This window comes from Phacochoerus africanus, chromosome 13, assembly GCF_016906955.1.
Source record: "Phacochoerus africanus isolate WHEZ1 chromosome 13, ROS_Pafr_v1, whole genome shotgun sequence".
NCBI lineage: Eukaryota > Metazoa > Chordata > Mammalia > Artiodactyla > Suidae > Phacochoerus > Phacochoerus africanus.
The window spans coordinates 5,499,959-5,512,985 of NC_062556.1; the positions used below are offsets into that span (position 1 = coordinate 5,499,959).

At 44.8% G+C, this 13,027-nt stretch overlaps 1 protein-coding gene across 8 annotated transcripts in view; it reads left to right on the forward strand.

Moving 5' to 3' along the window:
- Window positions 1-1,136: 1,136 nt before the first annotated feature.
- Window positions 1,137-13,027, forward strand: part of PAN3 (poly(A) specific ribonuclease subunit PAN3) — a 126,687-nt gene continuing 114,796 nt past the window's right edge. For 2 of the 8 annotated variants that reach the window (XM_047755883.1, XM_047755884.1), the window contains exon 1: window positions 1,140-2,115. In XM_047755883.1, the coding sequence (XP_047611839.1) occupies window positions 1,686-2,115 (430 nt within the window). In that variant the 5' untranslated portion in view covers window positions 1,140-1,685. Of the gene's footprint in view, window positions 2,116-13,027 lie in introns of all 8 variants that reach the window. The other 6 variants (XR_007131392.1, XR_007131393.1, XM_047755881.1 and 3 more) reach the window with 6 other exon arrangements.

Consider the following 13,027-nt stretch of genomic DNA (forward strand, 5'->3'; position numbering starts at 1 on the left):
TGAAGTGTGGGCCCTGGGTTACAAACTGCTATCTGAATTCAACGCGGATGTCCTCAGCTCCTGCTGTTACGGTATCACCAGGAAGTGTGACATCTTTTACATCCTCGAAGAGCCAGTGTGTTAAGGCTACCACATTAGACAGCGGTTTGTAATAGCCCGGGGAACCCTGGGCCTCCCCAACCAGAGGTAAACGAGCCATCTGAATTCGGACAAGACTGCATCTTTATTTCTGCTTCCTTAGCTCCTAGCACGTGAAATGGGCATTAAAGACATAATACAGTATTATTATTTCGAGTTAGGCTAAGGAACATCACCAGGCTTACCCGTTTGTGGTCTATGGAATCCATTCTCCCCCCTTTCTGCAGTACGCTCGCTTCTATCCGTTCTTCTGTGACCGCTTCTGCTTGTCACAATTCCTCAAACACTGCCAACAAACATGCCCCTTCCAACTGCCTCCTGAGAAGACCTTTCAGGGAGAAGAACAACTAAAATGTTAAAACGATGTTCCCTTCAAAGCAAGTCTTTAAAATTCCCGAAAACTCTTTTTCCCCCCAATATAGCAGAGCAGAACACTAGAGATCGCTGACGGAACAATTATCTTTTAAAAATGAATTTAAAATCAGGACTAGGTTGGTTGGGTGAAAGAAACCTAGCGCAGTTATAAATGAAACCTTCTGGTGCTGCCTAGGCAGCGCTGTCCCCAGGTGGCGTCTTACTTTTCATAATATTTTACCAAAGGCTTTCAGTAACATAAATAGAGAAAACAGGTGCTGCACTCAGCTGGGGGTTTGTCTACCTCAACCCTCTTTGGTTCAGGTTTTGGATAAAAGGCCCAGGAGTTCAGGCAATCAGTCCTGTAGTTCTCATCACCCTCGGCGGGAAGGAAGAGGAGGAGGGTGGCGAAAAAACGAGGGCGCGGAAGTGTGGCAAACAGACGCGGCTATTCTTCAAACAGAGCGAGGGCTTGGGCTCCGTCCCCAGGTGCGGCCCCTCGAAATGACCGCTCACGTTCCGCGCATTTTGTCTTCGCAATGAAAAAATGACGTCTGGCTTTACAAGAAAGAGGACATGCAAAAAGGGAAAGCATTCGCGCCGTGAGGACTCCGCCGGGCGGCTCGGCGTCGGGGAGCGCCGCCACCGACCGCCCATCCAACGGCGGCCAGCTCGCGGGTGCCCCGGGGGCCCGACGCCCGGCTAGGCTTCCCCTCGCGCTCCCGCTACCCACAAGCCCCCGCGCCTGGGCGCGCAGGCGCAGCGGCGACGGCCGTCTCAGGAAGAGGAAAATGGAATAAACAACTCGGAGGAACTAGAGCGCGAGGGAGCGAGTGGAGGCAGAATTTAAAAATAAACCGGCCCCTCCGCCCTCCCCGCCCGTTCGCCGCCGCCGCTCCCCCTACCCCAGCCCGCGCCCTCGAAGTCCCCGTCTGGGCCCGCGCGCCCACCCCGTCGTCCCGCGCGGCCCCTTTAAGAAAAGAGAACGAGCGAGTGAGTGAGAGAGAATCCCAACTCTCCCCCTTCCTCCCCTCTCCCCTCCCCCCTCTCCCCGGGCGGCTCCGGCTCCCGCAGCGGGACAGACCCACCCGCTCAGGCTTTTCTCCGGCACCGGCAGCGTCTTCCTTCCCTCCCCGGTCTATGGTGGCGGCGGCTCCTCGGGCGGCAGCGGAAGACGAGGCTGCGGCGTTGCCATGAACAGTGGCGGCGGCCTCCCGCCCCCCTCGGCCGCCGCCTCCTCTTCCTCCTCCTCGCTGGCGGCGGCAGTGGCGGTGGTGGCCCCGCCGGGGGTCGGAGGTGTCCCCGGCGGGGCGGCGGCGGGAGTGAAGCTCAAGTACTGCCGCTACTACGCCAAGGATAAGACGTGCTTCTACGGGGAGGAGTGTCAGTTCCTGCATGAGGACCCGGCCGCCGGAGCTGCCCCGGGCCTCGGCCTCCATAGCAACAGCGTCCCCCTGGCTCTGGCGGGCGCGCCCGTGGCCGGCTTTCCGCCTGGAGCGGTCCCGGGCGGGGGAGCCGGGCCGCCCCCCGGGCCCAAGAAGCCGGACCTGGGGGGCCCGGGGGCAGGAGCGGCGGTCGGCGGCGGAGGCGGCAGCGGGGTCCTCGACGGACCGCGGCTGGCAAGTGAGTGGGGTCCGGACTGGGAGGGCGGCCTCGGCCTTGGGGGGGGGAAGGCCTGGGGCCGGAAGGGGCCCTGCGACCGAGCCCGGCCCGCAGGTCTGCCCCTCCGCCTGCCCTGGCGGTCTGAGAGGCCTAGGCCAGGCCTGAGCCTCCTTCCGTCTTCCTGCTTCCCCTCCCCATGGCCTTCGGCGAGCCCGGGAGCGAGGGGAGGCTGGCTTCCCGGTAACGTGGGTGGTGGACTGGGGTGGTGGGAGTGGGGGCGGGGAGGCAGGGGGATGGGCTGTGGCGTGCGGGGTGCGAGAAAGGGGGTGTCGTTTCCGGGGGGTGTGGAAAGGGGCTGGGTTTGCAGGCACATGTGTTTTGCGTGCCCGAGTGGAGTGAAGTCGGCGGAGGGTTGCGGCTCCCTGGTGGGTGTGTGTGGCTTGGGGCGGGAGGGGAGGGCGGACGTTAAGGCTTCCTGGTGGCGGTGGAAACGACGGGAAAAGTTTGTGGAAGGCTTCTGGGAGAAAGGTTTCCCAGGCAGGAAATGCTTTCTAAGGATTAGGAGAGACCCGACGGCAGCTTCTCCAGGGTGCTTAGTTTGAGAGGAGGAACTTCACAGGACTTGGCTCGCAACCTCGGTTTCCCGCGAGCTGGAAGAAGTTGGCCGGGTGTCTGTAGGGATCTGGTCTCCTACTACTTTGTATCAAGCGAACTCAGCGTGGAGCCTCGCAAGCGTGTCCTGTGCAGCGCCCATTTGTGTGCGGCTCTGAACTTGAATTCGGCTATCTTAGGACTGTGGGTTTTTTACTTGTTTGCTTGCAACTTTTTAGCTGCTAGTGAGTGGAGTTTACAGTGATAATAAGTGTTAAGTGTAATCTGTTTTAACGTTGTTTTAATGCTGCGCTTAAGGACAAAGTAGAGGTGTCAGGTTTTCCTTTTTTTGTTAGAGTTTCTTGAGCCCTTCTAAAATGGGCAAGTCTTAGGAATTCCAAACAGCTTTTAGATAAAATCATTTGATAGGCAGCTTAACTCGGATGTCAGAACATTTTTTGTCTTTTTAAACTGTAAATGCACTTGATGCTTGGTCACTTAATTGCTTTATGATGACAGTTAAGTGTCTTCCCGGAGATCTGTGTTTTTTTTTTGTTTTTTTGGCTTTTTTTAAAGACGGACTTTAGTGCAGATAGAGTGGGTGAGGGTGATATACTAAGAAGATTAATTTGTAACTTAATGTGTTGTCAAAATGGTTACTTTATTGATGGAATGTTATCACTTTGGAGCAGCAACTTTGCATTTTCAAGGTAAACTTGCCAGATGTCTTGAGTTGTGGGTCAGATTAACTCAAGAGTTCTGTTTGATTAGTAAACAGACTCAACAGTAGTTTTGTTATCTACAGGAAGAGAGGCACTTTCAGAAATGCATGTATTTGATTTAATATATGATATTTCTAGGATTTTCTAATACACCAAGGTAGTAGATTTGGGACATGAAAGCTAGGACAGGTGAAGATGGGAAATGGAGAAATGTTCGCAGTTATTCAAAGGCAGGGATCATTTCCTATCTCAGAAGAGGAAAGCAATTGGGGTATGGGGTCTTGAGAGGACTGGCAGTTAGCGCTAAGAAAAGAAGGAGTTTTAAAATTTACATTTAGTCTTTTAACAGTTGTTTGATTAAGTAGCTGCTTGTGTCTGTAGTGGGGTTTTGTAGGGCTTGCTTTAACTTGACTGGTAACTCTCAGTAGTACAGGCTGTGACTCCTTAATGGTTGAGGTTAAATTGCCTCATATCAGTGACTGCCAAGTCAAGGTGGTGATGCAATGGCTGCTTTGAATTTTTATACTTTCTTTTAAAATTTTCAGTCTCCTTTCTACATTTTACAGTACTTTTGTACTGTATCTGTTGGAACTGACCTGATTTGTTAATTAAATGTATGAGGCAATTAAAATAGACAACATACCCTAAGAGCTATTGCTATTAGGAGAAATTTAAATTTTGTTAGTTGCTGACCTGATCATGTAGCATCACTGAGACTTTTTTTTTTTTATTTTATTTAGTGCTGCATCTGCAGTGTATGGAGGTTCCTGGGCTAGCGGTCAAATTGGAGCTGCCGGCCTACACCACAGTGCACGGCAACGCTGGATCATTAACCCACTGAGCAAAGCCAGGGATTGAACCCGAATCCTCATGGATACTAGTTCGGTTCTTAACGCACTGAGCCGCAATGGGAACTCCCACTGGAACAATTTTAATTTGCTGCTTTTTCCTCTGCTTTTCTTTAAATGTAAGAATGTACAGTATTTTTTTTTCTTTTCTTTTCTTTTTTTTTTGCACACCCCTCCTCCCCCACCTGCATATGGAGTTCCCAGGCCAGCGATGAGATCCGAGCTGCAGTTGCAGCCTACTTCAACACCAGATCCTTAACCCACTGTGCCGGGCTGGGAGTCGATCCTGTGACCCAGCGTTACAGAGACCCTGCAGATCCCACTTCCCCGCAGTGGGAACTCCAAGAATGTGCAGTATTTCTTTAGTCAAGAGGTCCAGCAGATTTTTAGATCTGTGATTAACTGGATCTGCCTGCAGAAATGTTTTGTTCGGGCTCCTTGGGTGTCTTCTGTGTGTGTGTTTAAAGGTTTTTGTTGAAGTTTGCATTCCTAAGGAAGAGCATACAAATCATGAGGTCTTGGAATTTTCCTGAGATGAACACATGGCTTACGGCAGTGGTCAGGTCACGAAATAGAACATGACCCGTGCCTCCGCAGGTCCTGCTCTTGCCGCCTCCCAGGCTCTGCCCTTTCCCCAAGGTAACTGTTGATGTCGGGCACTATGTTCTGAGCTTGTAGATTCAGTTGTCACTTTTTCCTACTTTTTAGAGCTTTATAGGCATGGAGTCAGAGAGCATGTGCTGTCTTTGTGGGCCTCTTGCTTTCAGCATGTGTGTGAGAGCCGCTCATGGTGTGTAGGGACGGTCTCTGTGGTCTCCTTCCTGTGTTGTATAAATATACCACGTTGTATTTTCTCACGTCAATGGAATGTCTCCAATTTTTGTCTATTACAAGAAACACTGTTTTGGACATTCTTGAATGTGTTTTTTGGTTCAAGTCCATGAATTTTGTTGGATCGCGTAGGAGGGCAATTGTAGGCTAGTAACAGGGCATGTGAAGCTTCAGCCTTAGGTAGATGGTTTCAGTTCTCTGAAGTGGCTGCACCACCTTTACATTCCCTCTGTGGAGTGTGAGTGTTCTAGGTGCTTCACACTCTCCACAGCACTTGATATTAGCCTTCTTTCAATTTTAGCCACATCGGTGGCTAAAGTGTATGGTATGATTTTATGTTTTTAATTTGCATGTGTGTGGATTGTAGCTGAATTAGATGGAAACGCTTAAAAATTGAAAAGGTTTAATGTAGAAACACGGATCTCTGGCTTCCCATGAAGGGCAACTGTCTTGTCTTGGAAGCAGGACTGTTGACGGGACAAGACTCCCTTTGGCCTTATTACGGTCATGTGCCTGGCTCCTCGGCATTTGAGTTTCTGACCCTTGCTTTAGTGACTCCACGTTTGCAGAACGGTTTTGTTGGTGTTTCAGATTGTGTGAAAACTTTAGAGGTAAATGCAAGAGAAAATTTTATCCTTACTTGGCAAGCAGTGGAAAACTGAAGCAAAAAGTCTTTTTTTTTTTTGCCTTTTGTCCTTTTTAGGGAGCACCCGCTGCATGTGGAGGTTCCCAGGCTAGGGGTCCTGTCGGAGCTGTAGCCACTGGCCTACAAAGCAGCTCATGGCAACGCCAGATCTGAGCCTGTACCACAGTCACAGCAAGTTGGGATCTGAGCCGTGTCTTTGACCTACACCACAGCTCACGGCAATGCATTGTGGTGAGCTGTGGTGTAGGTCGCAGACATGGCTCAGATCTGGCATTGCTGTGGCTGTGGTGTAGGCCAGCGGCTACTGCTCCAATTAGACCCCTAACCTGGGAAGCTCCTTATGCTGTGAGTGTGGCCCTAAAAAGACAAAAAAAACACCACCAAAAACTGGAGGTAATAATAGTACCTGCTTTAGAGTTGTGATAGGATCGCATGTGACAGCCTCACATTTAAAAAACAAAGGTGGAATTCCTATTGTAGCTCAGTGGAAATGAACCCAACCAGTATCCATGAGGATGCGGGCTCCATCCCTGGCCCTACTCAGTGGGTTAAGGATTAGGCATTGCCACGAGCTGTGTTGTAGGCCATAGATGAGGCTTGGAATTGGCGTTGCTGTGGGTGTAGGCTGGCAGCTGTGGCTCCAATTTGACCCGTAGCCTGGGAACTTACATATGCCACACCTGCGGCCCTTTAAAAAAAAAAGGGCAACTTAAAAATAGAGGTAATAATAGTACCTACTTTAGAGTTGTGATAGGATTGCATGTGACACTCTTCGGTGTATTGCCTAGCATGTAGTGAGGTTTCAGTCTTAGTTGCTGTTATTGAATGTTATTAGTTATAAGACCACAGTTAGCCTGTGCATTTCCTTATCTCTCAGTTTTTGAGAATATATTTTCAGAGTTCCCATCACGGCTCAGTGGTTAACAGAATCCGACTAGGAACCATGAGGTTGCGGGTCCAGTCCCTGGCCTTGCTCAGTTGGGTTAAGGATCCGGCACTGCCATGAGTGTGGCGTAGGTTGCACATGCGGCTCGGATCCCGAGTTGCTGTGGCTGTGGTGTAGGCCGGTGGCTACAGCTCCGATTAGACCCCTAGCCTGGGAATCTCCGTATGCTGCGAGAGCAGCCCTAGAAAAGGCAAAAAGACCAAAAAAAAAAAAAAAAGAATATATTTTCAAGACCAGTAAAATAGCTATAGATTATTGAACTGTGGTTGTCAGTCCAAATGGAGGAAAGCAGAGAATAACTCGAAGTTTACATCCAAACTTTGGAATGTACGGTAATGTGTGTCACTAAACTGTTGTTGTTTAAACCGGGATTATACTTTTCATTTCACAAACTCAATCAGCTGACAAACAAGTGAGTCGGGGAATTTGCCATCGGGGTAGCTGCTTTCGGTTTAAACATTTTTGTTTGACAATACATGAAGTGGAGAACAAAGACTTTATAATACCATTCATTTCACTCCTGTAGTATTGTGGTTGCAAAGTGGCAAGCTTTGATCTGGGTGGTAGGCGTACAGCATTGCATGTAACAGAAGTCTGCCCTGATGGAGAGTACATTCTAATGGGAGATACAAACACATGTAGAATAGTATTCGGTCTTCAGAAATTTTATGAGGAAAGCTTAGAGCTTTGCGAGGTATACTTGAAGAGGGTTGTACTAACGTGAGCATAGATCTAGGTAAGATTCAGTGAGAACTAAAACACCTCTCCATGAACGTGTATTTGAAATGACTCTGTAAGAAGATAAATGGTTGCTGGAACATCTTCCTGTTTTTGCCCTTTCATAGAATTTTTCTCATTTTAATTAACTTTCTGTTTTGAGATAATTATAGAATCATATGCAGTTGTAGGAAATAATACAGAAAGAGCTTGTTGTCCCATCACCATTGTCCCAAGTGGTAATACTGTTGATAGCTGTAGAGCAATTATCACAACCACATTGATTGATACAATCCACTAACTCAGATTTTCTGAGTCTTATTTGTACTCATGTGTGCACACATGTGTGTATATTAAGTTCTGTGGAGTTGTATTAGCAGTATGTCTGTACACCTGCCAGTACAGTCAAGACAGAACAGCTCTGTAACCCTCAAGTGGCCCTTTTGTAACCCTCCCAATCCCTGGCAACTCCTAATTTGCTCTCTCTTTCTGTACTTTTGTCATTGCAAGAATGTTCTTTGAATGGAATTATATAGTGTGTGATCTTTTGGGATTAGTTTTTTTTTTTAAACTTGACATAATTCCCTCAAGATTCAGTACTGTTGTATGTATCCAAGAGTTTGTTTTTCTTGCTCAATTTTTCTCTTTGTTGTTAACTTGGAAAATTTATATCTATATTTTGGAGCAGCTTTTTTTTTTTTTTGGTTTACTTTTGTGTACAAAGGTGTGAACATTCACAGTACCTAGAAATATTGTAAAAATGATTCATTTTAGGGTTAAATTTCTTTGAATTTAATTTAGTTTTTAAGTTATAAAAGTCATAATTTTTTTTTTTTTTGTCTTTTCAGGGCCGCACCTGCAGCATATGGAGGTTCCCAGGCTAGGGGTCAAATCGGAGTTACACCTGCCAGCCTATACCACAGCCACAGCAACGCCAGATCTTTAACCCACTGAGCAAGGCCTGGGATTGAACCTGCAAACTCATGGTTCCTAGTCAGATTTGTGTCTGTTGCGCCATGACGGAACTCCTAAAAGTCATAAATTTTTTGGTAAATATTTTCATTGGAACATGTACAGTCAGGGTAAACCCATCTCATCTCATTGCCCAAGGCTGATCATTATTAATAGTTTGTGTGTGTGTGTAGCCTTAATTGTCTCCAGATAGAGTCACATTGGGGGAATAGGACTTCAATATGTGAATGGGGGGAGCAGTTCAGTCCGCAGCATGTCTCGCATGTACACAGACAGGTTTTGTAGCAGTATTTACTACATTTGATTTCCCATATTAACTTTTATTCTGTTTGCAAAGTAGTTTATGAGCTGAAACTACACCAAGGAATATGATAAAATATCTGTTTTAAGTACTTTTGCCATATAGTTAACAAATCAATACCTACCTACAGTGTTTGTGTCTCCTTTCGGTTTATAGGAATTACTCCTGAAGTGGGGGTCCTGCGATTTTGATTTTCGTCCTCTCTTACTTCCCGCGTAACTTTGTGATCTTAGGCTGGTAATTTAGTCCATGTGGAAATATATGTCTGGGTGTTAAAATAGAAGAATGGGACATGGAGTACGTGATGTCTAAAATTCCTTCAGCTCTAAAATGTTTTTTATTTCCAAATGTTTATATTCGAGAAAGCAAATTATTTTATGTTCAATCATTAGAATTCATCATCTTCCCTTCCCAACAACTTGTAAAAACATTGACCTCGCAGCAGCTTAACTTCAGTTCAGGGAAGGGCCTGGTGACCTCACTTATCTTGGCTGTTAGTTGGCATGTAGATGACAGCCCTCTTCTGATAAAACCTTTCCCTTTTTTGAGGTCTTTTTGATATCCTGCCTTTTCTTAAAAAAAAAAAAAAAAAGATATTGTACTTATTTTTCTAAAATGAGTTTTTAATAATATTTTTAATATTAAAAATTCCAGCATTAGAAAAACAGGAACAACATCTTGCTTTTGGAATAAAAAATGTACTACATGCACAGGTTAAAAATTCAAAAAGCACAGAAGGATACATAGTAAAAAATGGTCTCCCTCCTTCTTAGCTCCCTGATCTCTCTCCAAAAGGCAGTCATTATTTCCAGTTTTCATGTATCTATTCAGAAGTATTCTTTGTCTACACCATCGTGTTTATACTTTCCACTGCACACACGGAGCCTAACACATTTTTGAATTTTCTCACCGTATAGCACATCCTCTAGTTTGTTCGTTCCACATCCACACACAGAAATAGTGCGGCTGCGTAATATCCCATTGTATGATTGTGCTATTCTTTTTAGTGGCTTTTTACATTGTTTATACGTCTTTTACCATTACAAATGATGGAACTAAGCTGTTGTATCTTAAAGTATTATGTGTATATAGATTTTACACAAACTATAATACGCATGTATGTTAAGGAGCACACGGTGCAAACTTGGAACATTAAAAAAAACAAAACCCTGCAGACACGTACAGTATGATCTCACAAATGTAATCTTAAATGGAGTTCCCGTTGTGGCTCAGTGGGTTAAGAACCTGACATAGTATCTGTGAGGATGTGGGTTCCATTCTTGGACTTGTTCAGTGGGTTAAGGATCTGCCATTGCTGCAAGCTGGGTGTAGGTCGCAGATGAGGTTTGGATCTGGAGTTGCCATGGCTGTGGTGTAGACTGCAGCTGCAGCTCTGGTTTGACCTCTAACCCTGGAATTTTCATATGCTGCATGTGAACCCTTAGAAGGGACTCCCCGCCACCCCCAGCTTGCAGGTGCTGTAGAGAATAGATTGGTGGTTGCCAGGGGCGGGGTTAGGTGGGGTAAGTGAAGATAGTCAAGAGGTATAAACGTCTAGTCCTTGGGGCATAAGGTACAGCAAGGGGACTTTAGTTAGCAATACTGTCATATATATTTGAAAGTTGCTAAGAGAGTGGATCTTAGAAAAATCCCATCATAAGAAGAAAAATTAACTATGTGTGCTGATGGAAGTAGCTAAATTTAGTGTGGTAATCATTTTGGAGTATAACCATATCAAATCATGTTGTACACCTAAAAAGAAAACAATGTCATACGTCCATTGTATCTTAATAAAAAAACCTATGTATTTTATATACCATTAGCTGAATATATAAATATTGGAAATAGTCTTCCATATCACATTTTCCTCTGAAAAAATTTTTCCCAGTGGCTCACTTATCTAGAGATAGTTATGTAAATCACATCTTTTGCAAGGTAATAAGCTGGTATTTGTAGAAAAAAAGTTTCAGGGTGAAATTTTATCTAGTGTTATTATTTAACGGTCTTTCATTGTTTATTCTTTTTTTTTTTTTTTTTGGCAAGAAATAGATTTATTAAGACAGGATGCTTGTGAGAGAAGGAAGTGGGCAGGCAGGGAGGCTCTGCGCATTTACATTCTTTTTTTTTTGCCTTTTCTCGGGCTGCTTCCACAGCATATGGAGGTTTTTTAGGCTAGGGGTCTAATCAGAGCCGTAGCCACCGGCCTACGGCAAAGCCACAGCAATGCGGGATCCGAGCCACATCTGTGACCTACACCACAGCTCACGGCAACGCCGGATCCTTAACCCACTGAGCAAGGCCAGGCATCCAACCCGCAACCTCATGGTTCCTAGTCAGATGCATTAACCACTGCGCCATGACAGGGACTCCAGCATTTACATTCTTGATACACATACCTTAGGCTGCTTTCATAAATATTAGGTAGAGCATGATAGAGCTGGAAAAGCTGGCAAGGACCTGACATGTCACTCGGCTTAATTTTCTCATTTTGCTTATTTGTTCCTAAACTTACTCTGTCTATTGACACTGCTGTTTCTGAATGTGACTGTATCATTGATTTGAAAGGATGACGTGGGAGTGAAGACAGACAGAATGATATGGGGCCTCATCAAATTCCATAAGTGGCCTTTTATAGTTGGTAGACTTGGTGGCAGTATGTCAGCAATCTCTGAGGTAGAGTCTTCTTGACAAAGATGCCATGGGCATCTTCTTATTCTCAAGGCTTGGAAAAATTGTCAAGGAAGCTTTTAAAGTAAAAGTTTTAGCAAGGTCCTCTGACATATAAAAAAGATTTAAATGTATACAAAGAATGTGTTCAAAAAACTTAGATATGGGAAGCTTTCAACTTAATATAATTTGGGCTAAAAGTGAGGATTCATTCATTTAATTAACAGACATTTATTGAGCACTTACTCTGTGTCAGGTACTGTTTTAGATTCTTGGACTATATTAGTGAACCAAATAAATAAAAGATCCCTTTCTCTGTGGTCCATAATTACATTTTAATTAATGGGTAAGGTCGATAATATTTATAAACATAACCCCAGTAACTTTATAGTGTGTTAAAAAATGACGACTGCCGTTAAGACATAGCAAAACAAAAACTCAGCTTTCAATGCATCATTGGATAATCTTAAGGTGATATTTTGCACGAGTAGTAAGCTGGCTTTGGAAACACATTTTCTCCTTCCAGTGTTAAATGCCAAATCACTTTACTGAGAAAACAAGTAAGAACAGTGGAATGCTTTTCAAAACATTTATTGCTTTGTTGGCAGCTTTTGATTGTGTAGAAAAAGCAGTTATCTTGGCACGGATCCCAAACTAAAACCATCTTTTGTTGGAAGATATTTTTCAGTAAATAATCAAACAGGCAGTACTAAATATGAAGTAGCTTCAGCTGAGAGTTCAGATGATTTCGTTGTGGTTGGTCAAGTTGGAAGCCAGTTCATCTTGGAAGGCCCGTAGTATTGCCGTGCTCCTCAGAATCAGGTCTTCTCCAGAGTCTTGCTGCATTGCAGTTCCTTTCCGATTGAGGAGACTTAAGTCAAAAGGTTTATCTTTCAGAAACTTTCGGATCAAAGCTGTGTATTGTATATACTCTCTCTAGTCTTCGCTTATGATGACTTTCGTGAGGGCGGGTTTGCCAGGTAGACCTTGGGGCTGTTAAAACAATGTCAGCTTGTCTCTCTGGAGGTCTGGTATTTGATGCAAAGGACTTATTCTTTAATAAATGACATAGTATATGTATACTGTGGGCACTGACTGGGAAGCTTGATTATCAAACATGGACCACTCGGTGCCAGGTGTCACGCGAGTACTGGGAAGTGTGAAGATGCGTGGTTCCTTCCATGTATGAATGCACATGGAAAAAGAAAGCCTGGTAAAAGATTTTGAAATGTACAAATTTTGGCATAGTGTGATTTGCTGTAGATATGAAATGTTTAACCATCTCTGTTCAGGGATATTTTGGAAGGTTTCATGACAGGTGGTATTTGAACCATTTTTTGAAAAATGTCTGAAGCATACCTGGTGGAAAAGAAGAGCATCCTGCCCAGGCAGATGAGAACAAGGATACAGGTGTTTTTTGTTTTTTTAGTTAAAGCATAGTTGATTTACAGTGTTTTGCCAATTTCTGCTGTATAGCAAAGCCACTCAGTCATACATTCTTTTTTTATATTACTTCTGTCATGGTCTGTCCCAGGAGATTGGACATAGTTGCCTGTGCTGTTCAATAGGACCTTGTTGTTTATCCATTCTGAGTGTAATAGTTGCATCTCCTAACCCCAAACTCCCAGGCCATTCCCCCACCACCAGCAACCACAAGTCTGTTCTCTATGTCTATGAGTCTGTTTCTGTTTT